Source organism: Pipistrellus kuhlii, unplaced genomic scaffold (genome assembly GCF_014108245.1).
Source record: "Pipistrellus kuhlii isolate mPipKuh1 unplaced genomic scaffold, mPipKuh1.p scaffold_m20_p_38, whole genome shotgun sequence".
Classification (NCBI taxonomy): Eukaryota; Metazoa; Chordata; class Mammalia; order Chiroptera; family Vespertilionidae; genus Pipistrellus; species Pipistrellus kuhlii.
This window is the reverse complement of record NW_023425538.1, coordinates 2373734-2389163: the sequence shown is the minus strand read 5'-3', so window position 1 is coordinate 2389163 and position 15430 is coordinate 2373734. Positions and strand designations below refer to the sequence as shown.

At 56.1% G+C, this 15430-nt stretch overlaps 1 protein-coding gene and 1 non-coding gene across 10 annotated transcripts; one reads left to right on the top strand and one right to left on the bottom strand.

Moving 5' to 3' along the window:
- Nucleotides 1–4200: 4200 nt before the first annotated feature.
- TRNAI-UAU lies at nucleotides 4201–4293 on the bottom strand. Its single transcript is given in 2 exon segments — nucleotides 4201–4236; nucleotides 4256–4293. It is a non-coding gene; the product is annotated as a tRNA-Ile (tRNA).
- Nucleotides 4294–4710: 417 nt separating this feature from the next.
- On the top strand, nucleotides 4711–14898 carry PLEKHG2 (pleckstrin homology and RhoGEF domain containing G2). Of its 9 annotated transcripts, none has more exons than XM_045570880.1 (19): nucleotides 4711–5414; nucleotides 6064–6151; nucleotides 6991–7262; nucleotides 7339–7439; nucleotides 8481–8547; nucleotides 8652–8698; nucleotides 8893–9043; nucleotides 9349–9486; nucleotides 9651–9851; nucleotides 10259–10351; nucleotides 10438–10524; nucleotides 10876–10909; nucleotides 10997–11098; nucleotides 11215–11262; nucleotides 11342–11380; nucleotides 11549–11565; nucleotides 11724–11900; nucleotides 12012–12930; nucleotides 13012–14898. In XM_045570880.1, the coding sequence occupies exons 2-19, from the start codon at nucleotides 6085–6087 to the stop codon at nucleotides 14574–14576; spliced, it is 4125 nt and encodes a 1374-aa protein (XP_045426836.1). In that variant the 5' UTR covers nucleotides 4711–5414; nucleotides 6064–6084; the 3' UTR covers nucleotides 14577–14898. The 9 variants fall into 9 exon arrangements, with proteins under 9 accessions (XP_045426836.1, XP_045426838.1, XP_036263844.1 ...); XM_045570882.1 differs by having other exon boundaries at nucleotides 4712–5414; nucleotides 6994–7262; XM_036407951.2 differs by having other exon boundaries at nucleotides 4713–5414; nucleotides 6064–6195.
- Nucleotides 14899–15430: the final 532 nt, after the last annotated feature.

The window sequence follows — 15430 nt, the reverse complement described above, 5'->3', positions numbered from 1 at the left end:
ATACTGGGGATGTGCCCGCAGCCAATATGCCCTTGACCGGAATCGAACCCGGGACCCTTCAGTCCGCAGACCGACGCTCTACTGCTGAGCCAAACCGGTATCGGCATGGACGTTTCTTATGTGGACACACTGAGGAGTTTCACAGGCAGTCTCCGGCCTCAGAACTCGGCGCCCGGACAGACGGCGGCCCGGCCTCTGGCTCTAGGGACCCAGAGCCTCGGGGCTCCGCGCCTCGCCCGGGGGCGGAGGAGGTGGGGCTCCGGCGGGAAGCGCCAGGCGGGTGCGGGGTGCAGGGTCACGTGCGCGGCCGGCACCTCGGGCCACGCCGGCCCATACAAGGCGAGAGGCGGCGGCACCCACCCGCGGCGGGGCGCCCGGAAGACGCTCCGCGTCAGCGCCCCGCCCCCCCTTCCGCCACGGCCGCCCTCCCGACCCCCCTCCGCGGCCTCCCCACCCCCTCCACTTCCCTTTCTCTCCCTCCCCACCCGCTCCCCTTCCTCCCCTCTCAGTCCCTCCTCTCCTTACCGACCAGTCCGCTTCCCCTCCTAGAGCCTCGAGTCTTCCCTCACCCTCTCAACTCTCCTCTCCCTGACTTTCTCCTTTAATCTACCCTTTCCTTCCAGCTCCAAGCTCTTCTCCCTTACCCCCCTTTTTTTCCCTCAAGTTCCTCTCCTCTCCTTTCCCCCTACCCTCTCCACTCTCCCCCCTCCCTGCTCTCCTCAGCTCCACTGCCCCTCTCTCCCCCCAACACACACACCCCAAAGTAGGGTATTCTTCCTCTCCTCCTCCCCTCCTCTCCTCCAACTCCTCCCCTCCCCTCCCCTCTCCATGCTGCCTGGCCCTCCCACCCCTCCCCTCCTTGGCCTCTTCCCTTCCCCAAATACAGGCTCTGACCTTTGATCTTCTCTTCCTGGACACTGTTATGGGAAAGGGCTCTGGCCCCCATACATTAAAAAAGCATTCTCCCTCTCCTTCTCCCTCTCCTCCCTTCCTCTTTGAAATTAATTTAAAAAAAAATTTTTTTAAATATATTTTGATTTTTCACAGAGAGGGAGAGAGTCAGAAACATCGATGAGAGAGAATCATCAATCAGCTGCCTCCTGCACACCCCCCAGTGGAGAGGTGCCCGCAACCAAGGTACATGCCCTTGCCCGGAATCGAACCCGAGACCTTTCAGTCCGCAGGCCGACGCTCTATCCACTGAGCCAAACCGGTCCCGGCAATTTAAAAAAAAAATAAATGTTTTTAAGTGTTGCTTGAGCATCCTCATCCTCCTGTTAACGAAAACAAACAAAACAAAACAAAACAAAAAAACATTGAAACCTGTAAAGAATTTTTGTGAGTTTATTTGAGCCAAACTTTCGACATATGCTGGGAAGCAGAACCTCAACGGATTGAGATAATGCTCTGAAGAATGGCGGGTTACATTTCTCTATTTATACACTGAAATCAAAGGAGGGACATAGGTGGGTTACATGAAATTCATTGGTGATGGAGTAAGGAGGCGGGAGAAAGCAAAGCGGTGGGAAACTCCTGGGATTGGATAAAAAGTAAAATGATGGACGTGTACTCAGGTAAGTGCAGGAACAATTAACATGATAACAAAGAAATATGAGGCATCTGTCCTGGCGCCCACCACATTTGGTTGTGCCCCAGGGGCTCCAGAAAAAGGAAAGTTACAAGTTATGGAGACATCTCAGATATGTTATCTTTAGAGGGGAAAAAGGTGGCAAATAGGCTCAGTAAAGAAGATCTAAGTTGATCTTTGGGAAAATATCGGCCTAGAACATGACTACCCACTATAACCTGTGTGTGGTTAGATATTTAATTTTCAAACCATCTTTTGTGGTTATTTTAGGTCTCTGAGTTTGCAAGACTGCCACGCAGGCCTCCCCTGAGCTTGTCAGGTTAGCATGTGGCTCTTTCACACTCCCTATGCACGGAAAGATCCCTGGTCCCATGCCCTGTCAGGTTACATACCCAAGCTGCAGGTTAAATACCCAGTCGGGTTATACAGAGGAGGCGACTGATGGATGTTTCTCTCACATATATATTTTTCTCTCTCTCCTCTCGCAAAAAAATAAATAAATAAATAAATAAATAAATAAATAAATAAAGGGTGGTTGGGAAAGATAGAAAGCCAGAAACCTAGACATAGGGGAGGCAGAGAGGAAGAGCAAGGTTTGCAAAGACATTTACAGACACTGAAAGACTAAGAAACATATCTGCTCAGTTCTGTCCCTTCTCAAAAAAGAAATCATTTAAGAAAATGGCACCTATCCCTGGCTGGTATGTTCAGTGGTTAGGGTGTTGGCCTGCACACTGGATGATCCAGGGTAGGTTCAGTCAAGGGCAAGTACCTGGGTTGCAGGTCCAATCCCAGTCCCCGTTGGGGGTGCATGTGGGAAGTGGCCAATTGGTGTTTCTCTCCTCTCCCCCACCCCCCACTTGCTCTAAAAATATCCTCACTACTCAGGCACCAACTACCAGTACCAAACACCTCGGCATCCCCTTGACCCCTCTCTCGAACCCACGTCCCAGTCCAACAGCAGTCCTCTTTAATTCACCTAAACCTACAATCCATCCTCCTGGCTCTTCTTCTGTTCTCATCCTGGTTCTATCCAGCACCATCTCCCACCTGAACTGTCCCTGCAGCCCCTCCCCAGTCCCTGCCTCAGACCTCTGCCCTCAGTCTCTCTCTACTGCCCCTACCAGGGAACCTGTCATGACACCTGAGTCAGATCACATAAAAACCAAAGTCCTAAGTTCTTAACCTGTTTCCATGGGCTGATTCTATCTTTGGTCAGTCTTGCAACAGCCACATGGCTTCTTTTATATATATATATATATATTTTTTTTTATTGATTTTTCTTTTCTTTTTTTACAAAGAGGAAGAGAGGAATAGAGAGTTAGAAACATTGATGAGAGAAAATCATCAATCAGCCGCCTCTTGCACACCCCCCACTGGGGATGCGCCCGCAACCAGGTACCTGCCCTTGACCGGAATCAAACCTGGGACCTTTCAGTCTGCGGGCCAACACTCTATCCACTGAGCCAAAACAGTTTCGGTACCACATGACTTCTTAACTGCTCCACCAAAAAGTAGTATATTTGACATGCTTCAGCCACAGGGCCTTTGTGCTGTCTGTACCCTCCGCCTGGAATACTCCTCTGGGTATTCATATGCTCAATCCCAACTTTCAGGTCTCTCTTCAAATGTCTCCTCAGTGAGAGGTCCCTGACTACTCTTACTGTAACCCACACCCACCTCCCATTCCACCATTCTCCCCATCTGCTTAACTTTTCCATGACATTTATCACCACCTAATCTAAGAAATGTATTTAGCCGAGACTGGTTTGGCTCGGTGGATAGAACATCTGCCTGTGGACTGGAAGGGTCCCAGGTTCAATTCTGGTCAAGGGCATGTACCTTCTTGCCAGCCCATCCCCAGTGGGGAGTGTGTGGGAGGCAGCTGATTGATGTTTCTCTCTCTTCGGGTGTTTCTGATTCTCAAAAGAAATCAATAAAGTATATTTTTTAAAAATGTGTTTAGTTCCTATGTTTATAGGAATCTGCCTTCCCCGCTAGAATGTCAAGTCCTCAGGGACAGGGACTTTGCCTTGTTCACTGCAGTATCACTCATGTCTAAACCCTAAATAGGAGTTAGCCACATAGTGGATGTTTGGTATTTCTTGAGAAAAAAAAGCAAATCGATTCAGAAATGGAGAGGGGGGGGGAAGAGTTAAAACTTCAAGACACACAAGGGAAAAAATGATGTTAACTAAAGTTATCATGATAATCATTTCACATTTTATACATACTGACCTTTGGCTAATACAGTACAATGTTACATGGTAATTGTATCTAAGTAAAACTGGAAAAAATCCAAGTCAGAGAAAGTAGGAAAGAGGCAGTGCCATATAGATACATAGTGTGCGGGAGGACCCACCGCCTGATACACAGGTCTTAACGCAGATCTGCAGATCCTAGGAAATGTGCAGGCATCTAAACGGCGACACCACCCTCTAGTGGCCCATAAAAACGGCACTCCCCATGCTGCAGAACACTCCTTAACCCATGATCACCAGAATCCCTGGAATTTTTCCAGCCCGAAAATCGAGATGTTCATTCCTCTAAGTGATACAGATTTATAAAATGTTTAAGGCTTACAAAAAAAGCTGAGGAGGGGAAACCGAAAGTGCTCCAGGTGAGGATCGAACTCACAACCTCGGCATCGCTCGCCCCGCACTGTCTTATAAGTACCGCGCGCTAACCGATTGCGCCACTGGAGCCCCGGCCGCACCCTTTCGCCGTGGGGTCCTTCAGTTATTCTCGGCCCTATGACCTCCCTGGACAGCTATGTTTTGTATTATATATGCAAACGTAAATTTTTTTGGTTGGTCAATAGGAGAAAGCTCCTGATTCTCACGCCTGGAAGGTCCTTGCAGAAAAAAAGGAAAAGTCCGAGAGGCGTCTGGAATGCGGGAGAGAATGCGGCCTGCCTGGGACTCGCCCCCTCTCCTGAATATTCAGAACCTAAAGGGAAGGTGTTTTAACCCTTGGCCGACCGGAAGCCGCCGGCCCCTCGGCGTCTCCCCCCCCATCCCTCACCCGCCCCCCCCCTCGCCGGCGGGAACAGGATGTGAGCCCAGGCGGCTGGGGGAGGGGAAGCCCAAGGCGACCGTCCCGGCCCCACCGCTGGGACCAGAGTCTCCCTCTGTGCAAGCCCCGTGAAACCCATTCCGGACCCCGTAGGCTCCAGAGGCGCCAGCTCAGCGCCCTGGTCCCTGCCCCGGGTCTAGAAGCTCCGGAGCACAGGCTTCCACGTGCAGGTCAGAGGGCTCCGGGTCTCCAGGTGCCCGGCGCCTCCTCCCTGGAGGGCGAGCTCCTTGCATCCCAGTTTGAATTTAGGATCCCTGATCGGAGATTCCGCCCGGGAGTCCCCAGAACTGAGCCCAGTACTCCCGAGGGAGGGAGAACTTGGGTTATGGACTGCTGGCGCCCCGACCTGTTTGTTTTGGGCGCTAATCCAAGGGCACCCAGGAGTTTGGGACTCGCCTGCACTCCAGCCTGGAGGTGGTTTGACTCCTGCTTCTGGAGTTAGGGGAACTCCGGAATCCGTGCGGTCCACCGCCCTCTAGAAGTCTCAGGAGTTTGGGTCCCTAGCAGCGTCCCCATATGAGACTCAAGATTCAGGCTCCCAGCATCCTCCATGCAGAGGACCAAGACATTCGGACCTCGGCGCCCCACTTTCCAAGAGACCTCGGGTTCTGGTTCCCGGCCTGAGAGCCCAAAGTTTACACCCCTGACTTGCAGAGAGACCCAGGGGCCCCGGAGTCGGCTCTGCGCCTCCCCGAGGACCGGGGGCCGATAGGAGCTGGGCCGCCTCGGTTCGGCCGGAGACTCCGGGGAGGTGAGGGGGAAGGCGAGAGGCCCCGGAGGGCTGGGGAGGGGGCGGCGCCTCCGCAGCTAAACAATGAGGGGGCGTGCCGGCGGGCGCGGAGGCGCCGGCGGGAGCGGGGGGCTTGCGGGGTGTGGGGAGGCGTGGGGCTCCAGAGCCGATCGCCCAGGGACTGGCCGGAGGGCGGGGGTGGGGGAGCCCAGGCCTCGGGGCCCGCGCCCCGGCTCGCCGCTCTCGGTGGGGGAGGGGGCCGTCGGCTGGACCCTGGCATCCGGTCCCTCGGCCTTCGCCGCCTCCCCCGGGATCCCGGGCCTCCCGCCCACGGCTTTTCCCAGCCCTGCCCCTCGCCCTCGGCTGCAGCCGGAGCCCAGCGGTTCCCAGGATCCCTGCGCCTCCGGCCCCGGGCGGACCAGACTCCGAGCTTCAGCCACTCTTTGGCTCTCTTCTCTCTTCTTTGTCTCGGCCTTTCCATCTTTTCCTCTATGTTCTCTCTCCTCGTCCCCCTCCTTCTATCATTTTGCCTCTGTCTGCCCCATGAGTTTCTACTCCCAGGGGCACCTCCCTGGATTTAGACCACACTCCTAATTCTCGGCCCCCAAACTAAGGGTGGGCCATTGGAGGCCTATGACGTCTTGATATCAAAGAAGGGGTCTTTCTGCAGAAGCCGCTGAGCCACGCAGCCATGCCAGAGGGAGCCCGTGGACTGAGCCTGTCCAAGCCCAGCCCTCGCCTCAGCCCCCACCACAGAGGTGAGGTGTGTGACTGTGCAACTGTGTGTGTGAGACTCAGACAGATGAGCATGCCAGGGAGGGGCAGAGCCCGCTGGGCATTCATTCCTTTATTCCAGGCGCCGCCCTCTGGCTGGCCCCAGTGTTGGGCAATGCTGGCCACACAGGGTGGCCAGAATAGCCCAGTCCTGCCCGCACAGGGCTCCAAGTCTGGTGGGGAAGATGGACCGTCCCTAGTAGTGACAATCCATACTGGGTCTCTCAGGACAGAGTGATCGCAGCCAGCATCCGGGGCCCACAGGGCTGTGGGAACCTAGCCTGGGAAGTCGGAGGAGGCTTCTGGGGGAGGGAACATCTAAACTGAGAATAGAAAGATTAGGAGGACCTATCAGGAAAGGCCAGGAAGAGTATTCCATGCAGAGGGAGCCGTGTGGTGAGGCCAGAGGTAAGAGGAGGCTGCTTGTTTAAGAAATTGAAAGAAGCTGTGTGACTGGGATCTGGAGTGAGAAGTGGCCTGGCTGTGGCAAGAGAGCAGCCTGGAGTGGTCTCTGGTGGCCACCCTGCCGAGGCCTTTGGGCCAGAGGAGTTCCAGCTTGTCCTGAGGGCACGAAGGGGCTGTGCTCATGGCAGGGCCTGGGTCAGACAGCACATTGACAGAGACATCCAGGCTGATACACGGAGTGGATTAGAGAAGTGGAGGCCAGAAGAGGACCCTGACGGGAGACAGGAATGGATGAAGGCAGCACAGTAGGGAGAGAAGAGAGCCGTGGGAAAGACGTCGACTAAATGTGTGGGAGCATGAGGGCGAGAGCACTGGCTCAGTTGGGGAGACACCCTAACCTCCTGCTCCACACCCCCAGCAGCCTCCGCAGCCCCTGCCATGGCCTCCCTTCGCCACTCTGGGAGCTCCACATCCTTGAGCACAGTGTGCTCTGAGGGGGACCTGGCCCCAGGGCCCACCCCTGCCTGCTTAGCCTCCAGACCAGAGCCCCTTCCAGGACCCCCCATCCGCCTGCATCTGTCGCCAGTGGGGACCCCTGGTTTGGCGAAACCCTCAACGCTGGAGCGTGTGGCCCGTGAGATCGTGGAGACAGAGCGGGCCTATGTCCGGGACCTCCGCAGCATTGTGGAGGTGAGCAGGAGGGCCCCTGAGGTCAGTGGGGACCCAGCCCAGCCCTTTGCCCTAGTAACCCCGGTCATCCCCACAGGACTACCTGGGCCCCCTGCTGGATGGCGGGGTTCTGGGGCTGAGCACGGAGCAGGTGGGCACGCTGTTTGCAAACATCGAGGACATCTACGAGTTCAGCAGGTCAGGGGCTGGTGAGCCAGGAGAGGGGGGCTAGGTGTGGAGACATTGGGCAGGGATCTTGATGGGGAGGGAGCCTGAGCATCCAGATGAGGTCCCCTCCAAAAAAGGGGCCGGGCCCAGGCATCTGGATGGACCTTAACGATGTGACAGACTTGGGAGAACGCTACCTAAGGCCCAGGTGGAGCCTAGAAATCATGACCTGTGTGTCCTGGGACCCTCCTAGTCCCAGACAAACCAGATGGTTGGTTCCCAGTGAGGAGGGACGCTAGATTTCAAGAATCAGATCATGCAGTTATTACTTTAAAAACATTTTTTAAAAATATATTTTATTGATTTCTTACAGAGAGGAAGAGAGAGGGATAGAGAATTAGAAACATCGATGAGAGAATCATCGATCAGCCGCCTCCTGCACACTCCCTACTGGGGATGTGCCCACAACCAAGGTACATGCCCTTGACCAGAATCGAACCCGAGACCTTTAAGTCTGCAGGCCGATGCTCTATCCACTGAGCCACACTGGTTCCGGCTACTTTATAAATTGAGAGAGAGAGAGAGAGAGAGAGAGAGAGAGAGAGAGAGAGAAACGCCTATTTGTTGTTCCATTTATTTATGCATTCATTGGTTGCTGCTTGTATGTGCCCCAACTGGGGATCAAACTGGATGCTCTAATCAACTGCAATATTCGGCCAGGGCTGAGAGCGTAACATTGTTGCAGGAGGTCTGAGAGTCAGGACAAGCTCTCAGGATCGCAATGGAATCTTAGATTATCACAGCTCTGAATGTTATGACACTGTTCCCCCTGGGTCATGACATGAGACACCCAGGCTCCAGCCAGCTGTGACACGATTTCAGGCTGAGGAATGTGGTTCAGTCCAAGGAAGTCTGAGCAGGTTGTGACGTTCCATGTAGGGATCAGAGGGCTCTTCCTCTGGACATGACATCCCCTGGGGCGATCCTGGCCGCACCAAGCCCCCAGCAGGCCTCTTGTCCTCCCTTGGAGGGCCGGGGCAGGGCGGCCTCTCACCTTCCCTCTCCCCACAGCCAGCTCCTGGAGGACCTGGAGGGCAGCAGCAGTGCAGTGGGCATCGCAGAGTGCTTCGTGCAGCGGGTGAGTCGGGTGCCAGGGCTCAGTCTGGACTGGTGCCGGTGAGGAGCAAGCCTGTGCTAGGGGCTCATGGGGAGTCTGAGGTGCTAACTCCCTGTCACCCGCAGAGTGAAGATTTTGACATCTACACGTTGTACTGCATGAACTACCCAAGGTGAGGGGTCCCAGGTTGTGCCAGGAGCTGTTGTGCCAACCAACCTCCCTCCACTCAACCCATCTAACTCCTACACCTGCCAGGCCATGACAGTCACTGAACTCTCCCTAACCTGCCCTTGACCCCTTCCTGCCCCCACCCCTCTCACCTCTGCCCCCAGAGAGGCCCTCCCTGGACCTGTTCTGTGCCCTCAGCTCCCTAGCCCTGCTCCGGGAGCTGTCGCTGTCTGCACCAGCAGCCCTGTGGCTGCAGGAGCGCCAGGCCCAGCTCCACCACTCGCTGCCCCTGCAGAGCTTCCTGCTGAAACCCGTTCAGCGCATCCTCAAGTACCATCTGTTGCTTCAGGTTCGCTGTGGCCCTTGAGGGTCTGCTTGGGGGGGCCAGGTCCTGCCCATGGACCACTGGGTGCATCTAGAGGGACAAACTGGGCAAGGCCTGGGGAGGCATTTGATCCCTACAAACTGTGCCAGCACTTGAGGTAGGGTTTTGTTGGCAAAAGGGACTGGCATCAGCTTATTCCACTTTCTGTCTCTTTCTGTTTGTCTCTCTTCACCTCTGGCTCTCCATCTATGCCCCTGCCTTTATATATCTCTCTGTCTCTATTATTACATTCTTCTTCTTTCTCTGGGTGCCCGGTGTCTGCCTGGCAGGAGCTGGGCAAGCACTGGGTTGAGGGTCCGGGCACCGGTGGCCGCGAGATGGTGGAGGAGGCTATCGTGTCCATGACGGCAGTTGCCTGGTACATTAACGACATGAAGCGCAAGCAGGAGCACGCTGCGCGCCTCCAGGTGACCCAGGGTGGGCTGGGCGGGAGGAGTGGCAGGAGGGCCTTCGTGGGGATGGTCATTGCTTCGCAAGTGGCCCCAGGAGGTTGTGTCGTCCCCCTGTGCCGGCATGTGTGTGCCTCCCTGATGTGTTTCTGTGTCCCGTGTACCTGGTGGGGTCCTGGCAGGAAGTGCAGCGGCATCTGGGTGGCTGGACGGGCCCGGAGCTCAGTGCTTTCGGGGAGCTGGTGCTGGAAGGTTCATTCCGAGGTGGCGGAGGGGGCGGCCCCCGACTACGAGGGGGTGAGCGGCTGCTCTTTCTGTTCTCACGGATGCTGCTTGTGGCCAAACGCCGGGGGCCAGAATACACCTACAAGGGTCACATCTTTGTGAGTTACCTGCAAACTATATTCTATGTACCGATACCTGTATCCCTAAAGGGGTGACCGGGCAGGGTCTGTAAGGAGGGACAACCAGGGCCACGTTTTCCTGAGTCTGAGGGTGGGGACAGGTGTAATAAGGATGGGTGAGGCCCGCAGAATGCAGAGGGTGAGGGCCTGGATTTGCATCGGTCAAGTGTCTTCACGGGGGAAGCACATCTTGATCCAAACGAGGGTAGGGAGGGCTGGTGAGGGAGAGCAGAGCCCAGCCTGGAGGAGAGGATCAGCAGGGGAAGGGGGACCCCCATACAGCCATGCAGGGCACCTATTTCTAGGGGGTAGGAACCCAAATGCAAGGGCCACATTGCTGAGTGCAAGGGCTCTGAGCCTGCCACCCTCTCTGCTCCCCTATTCAGTGCTGCAACCTGAGTGTGAGCGAGAGTCCTCGTGACCCTCTAGGGTTCAAGGTGGCCGATTTGACCATTCCCAAGCACAGGCACCTGCTCCAGGTGAGGAGAATGGGCTGGGTGGGCAGGGTTCCCTCTAGCTCCTGGACCTCGCACCTAACTTCCCATCCACCCCCACCTGCCGCCAGGCCAAGAACCAAGAAGAGAAGAGACTGTGGATTCACTGTCTCCAGCGTCTCTTCTTTGAGAACCACCCTGCCTCTATCCCAGCCAAGGTACCGCTCCTGCCACAGCTGGGGGCTGTCAGAGTGCTGAGACTTGGCCCCCTGTGGTTCTGGGAGACACCGAGAGCAGGCGACTCTCTTAAAACGTGATGGTTAAGTGGCGGGCAGGCTGCCCGGGTTTGAATTTCAGCTCCACCTTGTCCCAGCTTTGTGACTTGTGTCCCACCTCTCTGACCTCCGCTTCCTTACCAGGAGGAATAGCACCAACCTCCTAGGGCTGTGGTGAGGAGCGATTGTCAGCAGCCATGTAATGTGCCTGGCACGTGGCAGTACTCACCAGAGGGACTGCGACTCGGGTGCTCGAGAGACCGGCTCCTCAACCCTCATCCTTGTGTCTTTCAGGCAAAACAAGTTCTTCTTGAAGACAGCCTGCGCTGTGAGCGGGCCCTGGGTTGGTAGGTGTGGAGCGGAGGGATCACTTCCAAGAAACGGCAGGTTCTTAGGTCCAGATCTCTCCCCACAGGCGCTCCTAAAAGCAAGCCTATCTCAGAGCCTGCAGCTCCCCTACTTGGGTCTCCCCAACCTCGAGATGCCAGAAGTTTCACCCCTGGAAGAAGGAATACAGGTAAAGAAGAGTCCACCCGCTTCTCCCTCGGGACTCAGGAATGTACCCCCAGCCCTCTCTCTCCTAGAAGCCTGGGTTTGGGCTCGTAGCGAGTCTCTGGTCTGCCTCTCCCACAGCTCGGTCTCCAGGCCCCTCCACTGCCCGCCGTGGCCGGAGACAGTCTGGTGAGTTGATTCCACTGAAAGGTTAACAAGGGGTCGGGGTGGGAGTTAGGCCCCTGACATCAGTGTGTCCTCTCCCCAGAGCCAGTGAAGGACCCTTATGTCATGTTTCCACAGAGTGGTAAGTGACTGCCCAGCCCAGCCAGGTCCAGCCCTATCTGTCTGTCTGTCTGTCTCTTCCCATGGGATGGCCAGTGTGTACGGGGGAGGGGTGACTGGGGCAGCTCATCAATTATAAGGAATAAACTTATTCCTACATCTCACTTTTTTCCTTTTTCTCCTCTCCCAGCTAAGCCTAGACTCAAGGTAAGAAAGCTCTTGGGTTGGAGTCTGGGGACCCAGAATCAAGAATCTGTTGGAGGAGGGAGCTTGAGTTATCAACTGGGTCTGAAGAAGAAGGGGACTGGGAAGAAGGGGCGCTGCGGGCACTGGGTGCTTGCCCTGCATTCTTTCCTTCCTCATAGCATGCTGGCAGTGAGGGGGGGCTCTACCCCCCTTTGGAGCCTCAGCCATCGGGTCCAGCTCCTGGGCCTCCTGAGGACTTGGAATACACTGGACCCCCCACGCTGGACCCCCCTGGGACCTCAATCACTGAAGAAATCCTGGAACTGCTGAACCAAAGAGGCCTCCGGGATGCAGGGGTGAGCTGGGCATCCATCAGAGTGTCCGTGGGGCTCTCTCTCCGCTTGGGCAGGCCCAGGCCGGGCACCGGGGCAGCCCACACACCTCCATACCGTTGGTCTCTTCCCCAGTGCCCACTGCAGCCGCCTCCCCACGACGGTCCCGAGTTCCCTGGAGACTCCCAAGTGCCCCGTGGTGGTGAAAGTCTCACACCCCCAGCCCTGGCCAGCCGGGACTCTTCCGAAGAGGACGAAGAGCTGGAGATGGACGAACGGGGCCCCTCCCCACTCCACGTCTTAGAGGGACTCGAAAGTTCCGGTGCCTCTGAAGTTCCTGACATTCCTGGCCTCACCAAAAACCCTGCCGTGCCCGCCCTCCCTGAAATGTCCAGCCTTTCTGAAATCCCTCCCCTGCCCTGCCTTCCCGGTCTCTCTGACATTTCCAGTGTGTTTGAAATGCCCTGCCTTCCAGTCATACCCAGTGTTCCCGACGCTCCTGGTCTTTCCAGCCCTCCCACCCTTCCCTGTGACTCTTGGCTGCCCGGCCCTCTGCAGGAGCCAGATGAGGCTGTAGCCACCAGGGGAGAACTGTTCTCTGGGAAACGGGGAGAACCCTCCCCAGACGGCAGGGCAGGGCAGGGGCAGGCAGGGGAGGAGGACGATGGAGAATCATTTCCAGATTTCCAGCCCCAGGATGGCACCCACGATCACGGGTTCCGGGATGAGCTGGGATTCCGCTCTTGCTCAGAAATCCGGAGCGCCTGGCAGGCTCTGGAGCAGGGGCAGTTGGCCCGGCCAGGGTTCCCAGAACCGCTCCTGATTCTGGAAGATTCAGATCTGCATAGAGGGAGTGGGAGTGGAAAGCCTGGAGCCCCCAGCACAGAGCGGGCCGCATCCCGAGTGCGAGAGTTGGCCCGGCTTTACAGTGAGCGGATCCAGCAGATGCAGCGGGCTGAGACCCGGGCGTCGGCCAGTGCTCCCCGCCGCAGGCCATGGGCTCTAGCCAAACCCCAGCCGTCCCACTGCCTTCCCCAGGAGCAGGCCGAGCCAGGTGAGGCCCAGGTATGTGCGTGCAGAGGTAGCCCGTGCTGGAATGCAGTACCTGACTCGGTCCTCCTTTGTTCTGATGCAGGGCCCCTGCCCGCGTTTGGACACGTGCTGGTATGTGAACTGGCCTTCCCGCTGACTTTGGCCCAGGAGTCTGTCCCTCTGGGCCCTGCTGCCCAGGTTCAAGCGGCTGCACCCCTGTCTAAGCAGGGAGGCCGCCTGGGCGGCCAGGGTCTAGATGTTTCCAGTTTGCCGGAGCAAGACCATCAGGGCATCCAGATTCCAGGTGCTACCACTTTGCCTGAGCAAGACCTCTGGAACCTCCAGATTCCAGCCACCACACCTTTTCCCAAGCAGGAAGGCCCAGGTGTCCAGGTGCCAGCTGGTACAACTCTACCTGGTCAAGAAGGCCAGCTGGAAATGCTAGTGTCAGTGACCACTCCTCCACCTGCGCAGAGAGGCCACGGGAACATACAGCTTCCGGCTACCACCTTTCTCCCTCAGCAGGAATGTCAGCCGGACATCCAAGTTCCAACCACCCCAGCTTTGCTGAAGCAGGGAAGTTGTTCTCGTGCCACAGGTTTAGCCATTTCTCCTATGCCCAAGCAAGAAGACGACCGAGACTGCCAAAGTCCAGCCAACATGCCATTAACTAAGCAGGGAGGTGTCAGGGATGTTCGGTCCCCAGCCACTGTCTGCAGCCAAGCCGCTGACCCTTTGCTTCTGCATGGAAGCAGCCTGGACCATCAGATCCCAGCCAACGCCCCTCTGCCCTTGGAACCCAACCTCCCAGACCTTCAGGTTCTGGATTCCTCACCTTTACCCATCTATGGAAGCCACCTAGACCACCAAATCCCAGCCGATGCTCCATCATCTTTGCCCCAGGATCTCCCAGACATTCCGGCTCCAGCTGCCATAACCATGCCCCAGCCACAAGGCCTCATGGGCACACGGGTCCAAGCACTCCCTCCTTTGCCCAAGCAGGGAGGCCTGCCAGACACCCAAGGTGCCACTGCTGTTCCTTTGCTCCAGGAGCAAAGCTTCACAGACCTACAGGTCCCAAAACCTACACCTTTGTTGGAGCAAAAGAGCCTCACAGACATCCATTTCACAGCTACCGCTCCTCTGCCTGAGCAAGGAGGCCCATGGGACATTCAGGGCGTGTCACCCACCCCAGTTCAGACCACTGTGGCCTTGTCAAAACTAGAAGGCCACCCTGTCTCTCCTGTTGCCAGGTCAGAGTCTTCAAACTTGACTCCACCCCACAGTCCCTCACCCCCAACCCGTCAGCTCCTGGGTCCCAACGCAGCTGCTCTCTCAAGATACCTGGCAGCCTCATACATCAGCCAGAGCCTAGCTCGGAGGCAGGGGCCTGGGGGAGAGGCCCCCCAACCTTTCCGGGGTTCCTGGTCCTCTTCTGCCCCCACATCACGGGCACCTTCACCGCCGCCCCAGCCTCAACCCCCACCACCCCCAGCCAGGAGGCTCAGCTACGCCACCACAGTCAACATCCATGTCGGGGGTGGTGGGCGGCTACGGCCAGCCAAGGCCCAGGTCAGGTTGAATCACCCTGCTCTCTTAGCTTCCACCCAGGACTCTGCGGGCTTTCCCAGAGCCCAGGGGGCTCCTGATGCCCCTTTCCATATGTGAGCCAGAACATCGGGCTTCTTAAAAAGCAAGGACTTCAACCGAATGCCACAGACTCTCAGAACTTCACCTAGAAGACCAGACACTGAAGACAAGTCTAAAATTGCTGCGGCTTTCCAACTTCTGGGTCTGCTTTGGCAAGTGGTCCTTATTACTTATCTTGATTAACTCAGCAGGGATGGGGGTAGGGATTTGATTAATATTCTGTCAATTAATGTTATGAAATGATGCCTCTTTTCCCATTCTGGAGATAGTGGGGGATAACAAGACGATGATGAGTGGGAAGGTCTGTCACAGCACAACTCAGTGGTTCTGGAAATTTGGGGAATCTCAAACTCCTTCAAGAATTACTGGAACCTGGACTCATTACCATTTGGTGTGTGATTTCACAGGGTTTATGAATTACTTTATGGCCATCCAGAAAAGCAAAGAAGCTTTGTTCCAAGTACAAATTCATTCCCCTAGCAGTTTATCCATTCCATGTGTGCCATCATCACCCGCTTACCTCATCTGCTCGGCCACCTTTACATCTATCCATGCAGCTATCTTTCCACTTATTTCACCCATCTCTCAACCCATCATCTCACCCATATGCCTTGATTTATTCAACCATCTCTATTCATCCATCATCCTACCCACCCATCTAGCATTCATTCTTCCATTAATCCATTGATCCGTCTGTCATCCCATTTGTTTTCCACCCAACCTTCTCCATATTTTCATCTCTATCTGTTCAACCATACATCTTGTTCACATAACCATCTCCGAACCCATCAACCATCTCAACCACTATCCATCCTTCATTGGATTATGCTGGGTCATGGGTACTACAGAACTTCAAAGACAGTTCCATGCTA